The sequence below is a fragment of the Melospiza melodia genome, chromosome 8 (genome assembly GCF_035770615.1).
Source record: "Melospiza melodia melodia isolate bMelMel2 chromosome 8, bMelMel2.pri, whole genome shotgun sequence".
NCBI classification, from domain to species: Eukaryota; Metazoa; Chordata; class Aves; order Passeriformes; family Passerellidae; genus Melospiza; species Melospiza melodia.
This window is the reverse complement of record NC_086201.1, coordinates 1332981-1347382: the sequence shown is the minus strand read 5'-3', so window position 1 is coordinate 1347382 and position 14402 is coordinate 1332981. Positions and strand designations below refer to the sequence as shown.

The window sequence follows — 14402 nt, the reverse complement described above, 5'->3', positions numbered from 1 at the left end:
TTTGGGTATTTTAGGAGGAAAATCTGAGCAAAACCACCCCAGCAAACCCCCAAACAAGGCACCTTGCAGCCTCTCAGGCAGCCCTTTCCACAAGATAAATATCAGGCAGCTGATGATTCATTAGCCAAGGCAATCTATTAGGGGCTAATAGACACGAAAACAGATTTGGAACTGTCAAAAACACACAGAAGCTCTGACCATGTAAAAGCCAGATTGCAATGAGAATCCAGGAGACATAATGGGCAAAGGATGATCTCTTTTTGTTGGAAAATATTGATTGTTGTCCCAATCAAGGCAGAGCTTAGCACACATTTGAAAGGAAAAATCCTACATAAACAAGCAGCAAGCAGATAAGTGCTTAGGGAAAAGATGCTGCATGCCTGGGTGCTGACATCCCTCAGCCCATTTGGATCCAACATCAGGAACTGCACTAATTGGAAGGGGCAAATTCAGAACAGTCAAGCCCAAAGAGAAGCAAGAGAAAGCTGTCCAGCAAACCAACAGCACTGCCAACTTCTCCCAGTTCACATTCCTATCCATGGCAAAAATCCTTCCCTGGGAGGGTGGGCAGGCCCTGGCACAGGGGGCAGAGAAACTGTGGCTGCCAAATCCCTGGAAATGTTCAAAGCCAGGCTGGGCAGGCCTTGGAGCAACCTGGGATACAGGAAGGTGTCCCTGCCTGCAAAATCCATCAAGACATATAAATAAACCATCAGATCTCAAGTACCAACCTTCACCTTGACAATCTCGGAGGTGCCCTGTGGACATGACAGACCCAATAACCACTGACACCTTTCTAACCAACCCCCTGGAGTCCCAGGATTTATCTGGCAGCTGGATAAAGCCTCTGCTTGCTCTCAGCTGCCTGTTGTACAAAGATGTTCTACAGAATGAACTGGGTGCTGCAGAACCCAGCACATGATCACTGAAGAGACAGCATGAAAACCACTTTTAAATACACATTTTGATTGTTACTCAACCCACAACAACTGAGGCATACAGAGCAAGCAAAGCCCACCTTTCCTCCCCCTTCAGCAATTACAGAGGCACCAGACACAAATCCAATCAATATTTGGATATGAACTTCCCTACCAAGGTTTGTTTTCCTGTAATCACTTTTCCTGCTTGAGCAGCACACAGAGACGTTCCTGTCTCAGGTGCCATGAGAAAAGTGTGCACTGGCAGCAGAAGGATGGCACTTTGGGGAGCAATGTCTCTGAAAAAGCAGGGGAGCACATTTGTGTCCTCACAACGCCGTGCTGACCACTCACACAGTGAACAGAATGTATTTCCCCACTATTCCCATCACCTTTTTCCTAAAAGTTCCCAGCAATGCTCTCAAGAACTGTATGGAGCAACTGGAGACAAACCCTGTTATAATGCAGCACCACTCACAGTCCTGCTCAGGGCAAACTGGGACCAGTAATTACCTGGGTTGATCTCACTGGTGCTTAGTCCCTATAACCAGCAGAGGAAAGAGGAAAGACCCCTTTCAGAATGTCAAACACTTTTGTGGGCATGAATCCCACCCCAGGGGTTTGTCTAACCCTTGGTGACAATCTGAACTTCAGAAGGGCATCACCCTGGCTCACAGCCCCACAGCAAAGCCCTGCTTCCCCGAGAGCCTGCCCTGGAACCAGCAGGGGCAGGGAGCTGTGGATGCAGGCATGGGAATGGCCAAGGGAAGCCAGGCAGGGGTAGATGCACACAAAAGAGGTCGAGGAGAGAAGGAGCTCCTATGGCTCAGGAGAGGAGGATTTGCTGGGGAAAGAGCAAGCGAGTCAAAGCAGTTACTGAAAACATCCACTACAAAAGGGATACACAGGGCAAGCAAAGCCACCTCTCCATCTGTAGCGTCAGAGACACCACGTGGACACCCAATCAATAGAACTTCCCGTCCTAAATCCCCGATGGAAGAGGAAGACACGAGGGAAATGCTTTTGTAAACGGCTGGGACAGGAGGGGGCAGAGCTGCCCCGCCTGGGGAGCGCGGGATGACCAGGGGAAGGGCACGAGGCTGGCACCGGCCGGCTGCTGGGGCTGGCACCAGTGCCCGGGGCTGTCACCGGCCGGTTCCCGGGGCTGGCACCGGTGCCCGGGGCTGTCACCGGCTGTGTGCAGCTCTGGCACCGTGCCCTGCCTCCATTCCCGGCCCCTCGCAGCGCTGCCCTGCCCCTGGCTCACCCCACAGCAGCTCCTCACTGACCCCACACTGGCAGCCCCTGCTCACTCCCTGCCCAAGCCGAGAATCCCCATGCTCGCAGCTCCTCCCAGCCGCCCCATAACGCAGGGAAGCCGCCCCATAAGGAGTGAAGCAGCCCAGATAAGGCAGTGAAGTATCCCCAATGAAGCAGTGAAGTATCCCCAATGAAGCAGTGAAGTATCCCCAATGAAGCAGTGAAGTATCCCCAATAAGGCAGTGAAGTATCCCCAATAAAGCAGTGAAGCATCCCCAATAAAGCAGTGAAGTATCCCAGTAAAGCAGTGAAGTATCCCCAGTAAAGCAGTGAAGTATCCCCAGTAAAGCAGTGAAATATCCCCAATAAGGCAGTGAAGTATCCCCAATGAAGCAGTGAAGCAGCCCAGATAAGGCAGTGAGGCAGCCCAGATAAGGAGTGAGGCAGCCCAGATAAAGCCTCTCACGTGCTGCCAAGCCTGCACCTGACACCCCCAGATGGAGGAAAGGTGTTTCACATGCCCAGGTGTTGTTCAAGGGATAAACAGAAGCAAACGACCCCAAAGGGGCTGTTCTGACAGTTCTGCAGGTGCAAACACGGAGCCCAGCCAGGTTTTGTTCCTGGGGACTTGTTGCTAACTCCTGCAGAGAATTTTTTAATGAAATGCTGCCTTAATGGAAGGGTAATTTTACAGAAGAAAAAAGTTATTTCTTATGGGAAGGTTTCATTGAAGTTTGTTTCTGAAAAAGGTAGAGTCTTCCCCGAAATCCAAGAGAAACTCTGGACTGGCTATGGAGCAGCATTCCAGTCTCTCCCCACCACAGACACACAACAGTGAGTTCCCAGCTGTGAGAGGTAAAACAAAATTCATTTATTATTTGCTTGCCCAGGGGATCTCCCTGCCTTAAGCGCCTGTGCTAACGGGCATTTATATCCTCTTGTGATCAAGAATGTGAAATGCTTCCCTACAAGCTTTAATTCCCAAAAGGATGACCCTGATTAGAGCTACCCAAAGAATTTTTAAAAAGGCCTAAAAATCAAAAAATCACAAGGCAGGACAACGAGCAAGGAAAAACCTTCAGTGGGAAGATATTTCTCCCTGGGGTGATGCCTTCTCCATCCTTCTGTGCTCCTGACAAGGACACCTGTCTCTGCAGAACTTGTTCACTTCCATATCCCTGCACCTCTTTTCCTAAACCTGGAAATGACTTTTTGTCTACAGTCACTAGAGTTTTCCTCAGCTTCAGCAGTGTAATTTTCCTCCTCCAAAAAGCCTCACACCAGCTACTGCATCATCCACTTCACGTTAATCATCACAGCTGGTAATGGACTGTAATACCATGCACACGCTCATTTCTTTATATATCCATCAATAAAAATGGTATTTTTGCTTGTTTTATATATATATGTACACACACAAACACATTATGATAAGAGATGCTGTTACAAAAGTCACAGAAATATCTGTTCACTGTTAAGAAATGTTTGTTGCTGAGCAGTGAATCAGGAGAGATTAGGTACAAATTTCACAGCACCTTTGCAGAAGTGAGCATGTCTAGTGGGGATCAGTGGCACTCACTGCCCATCACTCCTGCCTTTAATGCAGAGCCAGGGCTGGGTGGTTTAGGAGGGCAAATGCCCACTCCAGGCTGAGCTCTGCACGCAGGGCTGGGTGGGCTCAGGAGGGCAAATGCCCACTCCAGGCTGAGCTCTGTACACAGGGCTGGGTGGGCTCAGGAGGGCAAATGCCCACTCCAGGCTGAGCTCTGCACGCAGGGCTGGGTGGGCTCAGGAGGGCAAATGCCCACTCCAGGCTGAGCTCTGCACGCAGGGCTGGGTGGGCTCAGGAGGGCAAATGCCTACTCCAGGCTGAGCTCTGCACGCAGGGCTGGGTGGGCTCAGGAGGGCAAATGCCTACTCCAGGCTGAGCTCTGCACGCAGGGCTGGGTGGGCTCAGGGCAAATGCCCACTCCAGGCTGAGCTCTGCACGCAGGGCTGGGTGGGCTCAGGAGGGCAAATGCCCACTCCAGGCTGAGCTCTGCACGCAGGGCTGGGTGGGTTCAGGACAAATGCCCACTCCAGGCTGAGCTCTGCACGCAGGGCTGGGTGGGCTCAGGAGGGCAAATGCCCACTCCAGGCTGAGCTCTGCACACAGGGCTGGGTGGGTTCAGGACAAATGCCCACTCCAGGCTGAGCTCTGTACACAGGGCTGGGTGGGTTTAGGACAAATGCCCACTCCAGGCTGAGCTCTGCACGCAGGGCTGGGTGGGCTCAGGAGGGCAAATGCCCACTCCAGGCAGCCGTTCCCGTGCCAGTGACTCATGGCTGTGCTTTATTCCTGGCTGCCATCAGCAGAGCCCTCCCTGCCAGCTCCCAGTGCTCCAGGGGATCCCAGCCGGGGCTGCTCCAGCTCTCCAGCTGCACGATGAGCCTCCAGGTCCTAACCCAGAGCAATGCAGAGCCCTGCTGGCATCTCCCTGCTCGCAGTTACTGCACCAGAATTCCAGCAGCACAATTCCTTTGCTACCGTCTCCATCCTCTCCCTGGCTCCTCTCTGGCCTCCTCTCCTCTCTCTCATGTGACCCATCCCCAGTACCTGTTTGCCAGGCTGTTGTCTCAGCAGGCATTCCCATTAGCCCTGAGTCAGGAGCTAAAATAATAAGGTTTCATGTTTTAAGCAGTGGTTGGGGAGCACAAAGCAAACAGACACTTGGGGAATTTTAACTGCTTGGTGCCTGAGCCTCTGGGGTTTATGGCCTCCAGTTTCTCCATGCAACTGGGAGATCCACATTGCTTTTAAGGTTTGGGGTGTTTTTATTGAGAAAAGGGAGGTTCTCACATATTCCTGTGACTCTGGAAATTAGGTCTATTAAAAGCATTCTCAATTGCAGAGAGGCTGTAAAACTGAACCAGCTGTAAAACTGCATTATCATAAACTGCTTAACAGAGTATTAGGGAATCTGGAAATGACTTCTTCATCCCAGTCCTTCCAGTGGACATCTAAAGACCAAGTTCCTCTCACCCATGAACACAGTTCTTCCAGCACACACCCTAACCCAGATGTTTGTGCAACAGGTGCCATTAAAGCTGCTTTTCCCAAATAACGTTTTGGAAGAGATCACCGGGGTTCACTGAAATATGAACTAAACCACAAGAAATTCCCCCTCCCCATGAGAAAGAACTTCTCTCCATGGAGGGAGGCCAAGCACTGGAACTCTGTCCAGGGAGGGTGTGGGGTCTCCACAGACATTCCAGACCCCCTGGATGTGTTCCTGTGTCACCAACTCCAGGTGACCCTGTCTTGGGAGGGGGTTGGAATGGGAGATCCCCAGAGGTCCCTTCCAATCCCCTGGGATTCTGGGAATGCACAGAGTTGAGCATCTCAAAAGCACCTTTAAATCCAGCACAAATTTACCTGCATTCTCTGATGAACTTCTATAAATTACACATTTCTTCTACACCAACCACTACCCAGCAGCTCAGTTTTCTCAGCCCTAGTTCTGCACTTTTAAGTTGCCTTCTTAGGAGCATAGTCAGACTTTGCTGAGAGACATTAAACCAGCACAAGGCAGACTCGGGATGGAGAACAGCTCCCAAGGACTCACAATCTGCCTGGGTTACAGAAACATCCAGCTGGATCCCAAATCACATCCCTAAAGGAACCAACACACTCATCTGCACAAGCCTGGCAGCTTGTGAGCAGCAGCGAGAGAGAAGCCAAGGAAGAGTTAACACACACATACCAACAGGGCAGGGATTTCTAAACTGACCCAAAGCTTTCCTCATCCCTGCAAGTGTCCAAGGCCAGGCTGGAGACGGCTTGGAGCAGCCTGGGATTGTGGAAGGTCTCCCTGCCCATGAGATGAGCTTTAAACCCTCCCAAGCCAAACCAGTCCAGGCTTCTAAGCAGCAGAGTTTTAAAATAATTGCAATACCCAGTTCGGAAGGATTGCAATACACAGTATTTCCTCTCAACATGGTGCACTGCATTAATGACAATTTTGCCCGGTTGTTGTTCCTCTCTGCCTGCAATAAAGGGATGCTAAAACAAGCGAGGTAACACTTAAGAGGGATCGCACTTCCAGACCAACACTGACACAGGCAGGAAAAAATTCCTCATCCGAAGCCCTCCAGGACCCATCCATTCTCCTGAGGACACCACATCATACCATACATACGTCTGCATTGACGTACACTCTATATTATGTTGTTATCTATGTATTTTACGAGCTGTCCACACCGCCTTATGTAACGGATCCCTGTTTAATATGGAGCAGCGTGTCCATGGCCGCGGCAATCCTGGCAATGCCCAAAAACCCCCAAAACCCCACTCGGGCACCGCCGGGGAACGCTCCCGAACGGCGGCGTCGGCCCGCGGCACCGGGGGCTCCGTGCGGCCACAGACCCGTTGTGTGAGGGGTGCCGGGAGGGAGAATTCCCCAGGGAACCACGGCAGCCCGTGCCGGCATCTCCGGGGCAGCGCAGGGTCACCCCCCGGCACCGCGCCCGCACACGGACACCCAGCCCGCCCGTGCGGGCTGCCCGCCCCGCGCCCGCGGCACTCACCGCCTCCGAGTCTTCAAACCCATGCAGGTACAAGTTGTCGTACATGGAGAGCCGGTGCGGGGCCGGAGGGCCGGGGAGCGCGGCGGCGGAGCGCGGTGAGGCGGCGGGGCCGAGCTCCCTGAGCGCTGCGGCGGCGCCGCCTCCCGCCGGCGCCCCCCCGCCTGCCCCGCTGCTTCCCGCCCGCCGCGCCGCCGCCGCCCATTGGCTGAGCCGCGCCGCCGCCGCCGCGCCATTGGCTGGGACGCGCCGGTGCCGCCACGCCATTGGCTGGGACGCGCCGGCCGCGAGCAGCTCTGCGCGCTGGCGCCGCCTCACGGCGCCTCACGGGCTGATGGCGGCGGCCGCTGTGCCCCGCGGGCGGCCGACACGGCGGCGGACACTTGCTTATTTGTAATAAATCTGGTTTACAATAAAACAATATCGTATAGTCTAGAGAAGACTGAGGTAGGATCTCATTATTGGATACAAATATCTCCAAAATACGCTGGCGCCAGGCTCCGTTCAGTGGCGTCAGTGACAGGTGGAGGAGCAATGGCCATAAAATAAAACACGAGTTCCAGCTCAACATGAGGAAAATCATCTTTCCATGAGGGGAGCAGGGCACAGGAACTGCTGCCCAGGGAGGGCTGGAGTTTCCAGGTCATTTTCAACACCTGGACACATTCCTGTGCCACCTGCTCCAGGTCACCCTGGATGGTCTCCAGAGGTCCCTTCCAGCCCAATCCTGTGATTTATTTACAATAAACATAAGATTTAATAAAATAATAAATGCAGAAGTTAAATACAGCCTTTCTTCTTCAAGACTCCAGAGAACAGCAGGTGGTTTCCAAAAAAACCATCCCTCCACCCTCCAACAATATTTGGAAACCCCGAAGCCACTAAGACTAAACACTAAGAATTGACAGAAAACACACACACACAATGTCTGGAAACAACAAAACCAAATCCTAACCACCCAGAATTAGAAGAACAGAAGTGTGAACCTGATTTACAACTAAATTAAGAAACAAAATCTCTAAACAGGTTCCTCCTGGAGCTCCACAAATTAAACTTCTGGTGTAACACTACGTGATTAAAAAGTCAATAAATAATTAAACAGTAATGACAGAACTAGTTTACAATTTACTTCCGACTCTTATTAAAACAATTACTTAAAATCTCATCTTCAGTGCAATCTGATCCACCACTGCAGTTTCACAAACGCTTCCTATTTGTGTTTTCCATTTGCTTCATCCACTTTTCCTCCCAAAAGCTTCCATCAATTCTGCAAAATTAACACTAATCCCATGGGAAGTGTCCAACAGGCACCCGAATCAAAGCCAAAGGTGTTATTCTTGTGAATATTCCCATATTCACAGTTTCTTACAAATTCAATGGAAGATCCCCCAAAGTTACGCTAAATCTTATTCCCAATTTACTAATTCTGATCGAGGAGGATCTCAGTTTCTAAAATGGTCTTTAAAATGTTTATAAAACTCTCAATTCAGGAGTTAATTTTTGCAGCCTGTTCTACAGACTTCTTGAAGATTTGTGCTGTTCCAGAGTGAAAGGATGAACTATAAGAATAATTTGGTCAAGATGAAGGGAAAGAAGTGAACTTCACATAGATTTGTAATAAACCAATTCAGAAATCAGGGGAATCACATTTGATTTCCAGTCCTTACATTTCACACTGTCCTTGTTAAGACACAGAAGTTATTAAAAATACATATTTAATGACTCAACTCCAAAGGCTCCTAAAAGATGCTATAAAAATACAATCCCCTGTAATAGAGAGGAATTCTAAATCAAAGGCTGTTTTGAATATTATGAGGTAATTTATCCAAGAAACACACACCAACGTGAGGGAGGAAGACACCCAGCTCTTTCAAGTTGACTGGGAAGTAATATAAATATAATAAATGTGCTGAGGGAACGGGGGGCTGAATGGAGCTGATATTATCCTGCAGGGAATTCCACTGTTCAGCACTACAGGAATGACCTGCTGAAAACATGCAATGGCTAAAGAACTGAAATGAGCCTTGGTAAAGTCTAACCTTTAAAAAATGTCATTTTTTGAACGGCTTCAGTTGCTGCATTATTCCTTTTTTTTTTTAATAGGATTCACTGATGGTGTTAATTGGAGCCCACAGCTCCACGTTTCCAAGGGTACAGGAGATTTTGAAAGAGATGTAAACAAAGACCACGAGTCATCCAAAACTTCTAATGCCCAACAAATCACTGAGGATATAACCCAAACTAAAATATCTTCAGGTTGGAGGTGGGGGAAAGAGAAGAGCTCGAAAGTCAGAATACTTTGAGTATCCACAGTCCTCCAAAAATACTTGGCTTCCTCCAAATACTCTGCTGCCATTAGAGATTATTCACATCCTCTTTATTTTTAATTAGAGTACAAAGGAAATCTCTCTGAGACATGCATCCATCTATCCCAAAATACCATTATTTAGTCAGTCCTGAGCTACCCAAATGTGGGAGCACTGGGGTGGTTTTTTCCGAGGGCGTGAATACAGAACCAGAGAAAATTTTATTTCCAGCCCGATCTAATGATTCCTCAATCAAATGACAGCACTTGTGTGGTTCTTTCAGGAGCTGGAGCAATGAACTATTTGCATAAACACACTGAAGAGCTGCTGGAATAAATAAATGTGCAGGATCCAGATTGCCGAGGCAAGGGAACGCCTCGGCACCGCACTGCGCCAACCGGGATGGGAGTCAGCAACTTCTGCTGCTCCCCACTCCAGCAAATCCCCCTTCCACCTCACCTGGGATCTCACCGAGGGCAGCAGCAGCACTGCCTCCCTTCCTGCTGCTCTGGGCAGCCACAGGAATGTTAAACCTGAAGCAGCAAAACCCCAGCACAGCCACGTTCTCGATGGCCTCTCCCTGCTCTCGCACGGTCCTGGATTCCTGACGTTACTCAGGGATAATGAGGCAAAACCCCCCAGAAGGCAAAGGCACATTAGCAAACAGCATTAGTGGTTGCATTAGGAGCAGCCTTGGATATGGATCTGCTCCTTCCAGCACACAGAGGGCTCCAAAACCCACAGTCCCCATCAGCATCCTCCCCATCAAACACAAACTCTGGGTTTCATCTTGCCCTGCCTGGATTCTGGGGCCTCCTGGGGAAAATTGCTCTCCCCTATGGAAAGCTGCTCTTGTTGCCATCAGCAGAAGAACCTGGGCATGGATTTCAGTGATGGAAAGGGAAAGGACCATCAGCAATCTCCAGCAATCCACCTTGCCTCCATCCGTGGGAAGGAGGCCAGTTCCTCACTCTCCTAAATTACTTGGCACAGCCCCACTCCTTGCCCCTTCTCCCTCTAAAGCAATTTCCCTGCCTCTCTCCCTCCTCCTCTGTTTTGTAATAGAGATTAGATAAGAACCTGGTGCAGTGACAGCAGCTTCTGCCCTGGGAGGAGGCACAGCCAGGAGAACCTCCCGAGATCCCCTCTAACCCTGTTTTCCAGCAGAATGGGATCCGTGGCACTTGGAAGTCCTTGAAGCCAGCAGAGGAATAGGGATTTATTTCCAAAAGGTTGTGCTGTTTGGGATATGTCCTGGCACAGAGGATTCGGTGAATTTCAGGGTTTTATTCAAACAGACTGGGTGGACGGCGTGCTTTAATCCTTGGAATTTCAAGTAATAAATTAGTCTGGTCTAATTTGACAGTTCTTCTGGAGGAAGCGAGGTGCCACCTATCCTAAAACACATTTATCTGACACTGTTATGTAAAGGCTGCTATAATTAAAGAGTGTGAAGACTCGGTTGTCACTTCCTCTTGGTTGGAAGCACCTCCAGTGAGAGGTAACTGGGCTACATTTGTAGGTACCCTCTATATTTAACGAGCTGTGAAATGCCTCTTTCCCTGGCTCTGTGAGACCTGCAGGAAGCCAAGGCCTTCCAGAGGGCTTTTCACAGGGAACAGGGGATGATCCCAGCTCCTGGGGCAGGCAGGGTGTGCTCCAGGGGTTTAACAGCTCCAGCCAGCTCCAAATGTGGCTTCCACTGCAGCACAGGATTGAGTGGAGCAAATCCCAAATGGCCTCAAGAACTGCCCCGTGTGAGCACAGGGATCCCTCTGGATGATGGGGAGCTTGGAATGAAGGGTCTATGGGCACTCACAGGGATATCCATGGACACTGAGCCCTCTGGAAGATGGGGAGCTTGGAATGAAGGATCCATGGGCAGTCACAGGGATATCCATGGACACTGAGCCCTCTGGAAGATGGGGAGCTTGGAATGAAGGATCCATGGGCACTCACAGGGATATCCATGGACACTGAGCCCTCTGGAGGATGGAGAGCTTGGAATGAAGGGTCTGCAGTACCCATGGGCAGTCACAGGGATATCCATGGACACTGAGCCCTCTGGAAGATGGGGAGCTTGGAATGAAGGATCCATGGGCAGTCACAGGGATTTCCATGGACACTGAGCCCTCTGGAGGATGGAGAGCTTGGAATGAAGGATCCATGGGCAGTCACAGGGATATCCATGGACACTGAGCCCTCTGGAGGATGGAGAGCTTGGAATGAAGGGTCTGCAGTACCCATGGGCAGTCACAGGGATATCCATGGACACTGAGCCCTCTGGAGGATGGAGAGCTTGGAATGAAGGATCCATGGGCAGTCACAGGGATATCCATGGACACTGAGCCCTCTGGAGGATGGGGAGCTTGGAATGAAGGATCCATGGGCACTCACAGGGATATCCATGGACACTGAGCCCTCTGGAAGATGGGGAGCTTGGAATGAAGGGTCTGCAGGATCCATGGGCAGTTACAGGGACATATCCATGGACACTGAGCCCTCCAGCAGCTCCCAGGCTGCTGAGAAGGTCCAAAAACATCGAGTCACACCCCAAAAAGCCAGAGTGGATTTGTGGCTGGAATTGTGTCAGATTTCCTTGCTGGAATGGAGATGGGAGGGGTTCTGTTTTTAGGGAAGATCCACGTTTTCATCTGCCCTGCCAAAAACCATCTGGGCCAAAGGATTAAGCACTTGTTTTATTCCGTATTTTCAGCTCCTTTGCTTCCCTTATGAATGCTAATCAATCTCCTTAGCTGCCATAAGTGCTGATGCTGAGTTTCTGTGCAACACCTCAGCCTGCAACTGCTGGGATGATGGGAAACGCTCTCTAAAAGCCAATTACAAACTTTATGGGAAGCTGCTGCTGTTCACCCGAGCAGGGAAAGGCACCAGGGCATGCTGAAACCCCATCAATAGTGGAACAGACCCACCAGGGCTGCAGCCATCCCCCTGGGACTGGGAACAGCCAAGCTGCAGGCAGAAGGGGCTCTGGAAGTGTGCTGGGAATGCCAGGACATCCCATGGCTGAAGATCCAACCTCTACAGAGCAAGAACTGAAAGGTTTTCCAGTCTCAGAACAGGCAAACAGCCCAGAGAGCTCCTGGTCGGGGTTAATTTCCCAGATGCATTTAAATATTTGCAGTTTTATCAGTGCACACTCACGAAAAGGTTGCTTTAAATGTATTTTTGGTAAATTACAATTATCATGTAATAGTTCTTTGGAGAAAACAAAGTGAGCAAAAAGACAACCCTGCAAGCTACAGTGAAACTCCAGCTTCTGTAAAATACAGGATCTCATGCAGATTTTTTTTTCTTCAGCTAAACTAGTAAAACTACACGTTTTATTTTGTTTTTAGGCTCAAGGAGTAGGGCAAGGAGTGTCTTTAAGAGAGTCAGACACAGAGCTTTTAATTTCAGTGCCAAGAAGAATTTGCTGTTCTTGTTAAGAGGTTAAAAGAATAAAAGAATAAATAAATAAATAAACAAATAAATACTAGGCAGACACAGCTCAACTTCATTCCCATTTGCTGCTTCCCCTTGGGACTTTACAGGGATGCCTTGATGAGGGATGCTGATTTTATTGCCTCTCCCTCTGCTTTATAATGCAATTACCACAGGCTGCAACACAGCACTTGGAATTCCATGGCAGGGGATGGCAGGAAACTCCTCAGCTCCCTGCAGTAGATTTCCATGACTCCTGTCCAAGTGGAGAAACTGATCCAGAAATAACAGATCAATGAAGGAGGAACCACTTGTCCAACCTGATTTCTTGAAATATGTAGCCAGAGTACTTGGGAGCTGAGTTGAGAAGAACAAATATTCCTGGCTTTAGCTCTGCATATTTAAGTGAGCTGTGCTCCTTCCTGCAGAGTCTCTGGGAGACCTCTCCTTTTGTACCTGCTGAAACGATGACTCTGGGATGTTCTCACCATCCAGGAGCACAACACACAATCTGTGGAAAAATCCTCAAAATGATGACTCCTCATCTTCCTTACAGGACTGCCTGGAACACGTAAAAACTCCATTTGCTGCTTTTCCCAGCTGTCACAGAGATGGGCTAACTGAGAGGTGTTTTTAAAGATTTTACTCCCTTATCAGTCTCGATGAAGGGTGAGACACAAGAGATGTAAAACTCAGCACCATTCCATCAGAAGCCACCCTATTTCCTGGTCACAATCCCTTAGGAATGTTTTTCAGCCTGGTAGCTTTTGCCACATGATGCTGCTGATAATCACCTATATTTTCTCTAACACCAATCACCTATATTTTTTCTAACAACAATCACCTATATTTTCTCTAACACCAATCACCTATGTTTTTTCTAACAACAATCACCTATATTTTCTCTAACAACAATCACCTATATTTTCTCTAACACCAATCACCTATGTTTTTTCTAACAACAATCACCTATATTTTCTCTAACACCAATCACCTATGTTTTTTCTAACAACAATCACCTATATTTTCTCTAACACCAATCACCTATATTTTTTCTAACAACAATCACCTATATTTTCTCTAACAACAATCACCTATATTTTCTCTAACACCAATCACCTATGTTTTTTCTAACAACAATCACCTATATTTTCTCTAACACTAATCACCCACATGGTCCTTTTACAATGCATCTTTCACAGTTCTAATTCTCTAAAATATCTAGTCTTTTTGCAAAGCCATAGTTTGAAACTTGTTAAAACTTGTAAAAACCCCTATTTCTGTATTTCTGATGTTTCTCCATTGGAGAGGTTCATTCCCTTCCACTGGCAATTCCTGAAGGAAGATTTCCAGGAGAAGGACTCAGTGTCACTCTGATTTTTTAAGTTTTTCTGAGCCTTCGGATGTTTCCATTCTTGTAACAAACTTTCTCACACACTTTATGTAGATAACTTATTGTTTTGCATTCTTTTATGGAGGAGGAGAAATTTAATGGACTGTTGGTTTGTCCAGTGTCACTGGAGAGGTGGCACTGTCACCCTCCAATCCACCGCCACTTTTGGAAATCTATAAATGTTGGAGTCAGGAATTTAAAATCTCTCTTTTACCTTGAAAAGAGCAGCATGTCCATGGTGTGTTATTTCATGTCCTAGAGTGACAGACTCAGGGTTTTGCCAGCGAGCTGGGATGGCTCAAAACAAACACCCCAAAGCCAAAACATCCCCCTGGTGCTCCCTCTGCAGGGACACCTGAGCCAGGTCTGCCCCAGGGACAGCAGTGACCGGGACAGGACGAGAATTTGGGGATCCCTGGGCTCTGCCATCCCCCAGAGCCAGGAGGGAATTTGGGATGAATGGAGCCATCCCCGTGCTGCTCCGGGTGAGCAACACCTGCAGCCCCCACTTTGTTCATT

The 14402-nt window shown here is 49.0% G+C and overlaps 1 protein-coding gene across 6 annotated transcripts in view; it reads right to left on the bottom strand.

Moving 5' to 3' along the window:
- Nucleotides 1-14402, bottom strand: part of CACNB4 (calcium voltage-gated channel auxiliary subunit beta 4) — an 82954-nt gene that overhangs the window by 42091 nt on the left and 26461 nt on the right. Inside the window, exon 1 of one of the 6 annotated variants that reach the window (XM_063161496.1) lies at nucleotides 6744-6865. The exons of the other annotated variants lie outside the window; for them this stretch is intronic. Coding sequence (XP_063017566.1) covers nucleotides 6744-6788 — 45 coding nt within the window. The 5' untranslated portion in view covers nucleotides 6789-6865. Of the gene's footprint in view, nucleotides 1-6743; nucleotides 6866-14402 lie in introns of those variants that run through there. 6 annotated transcript variants of the gene reach the window in all.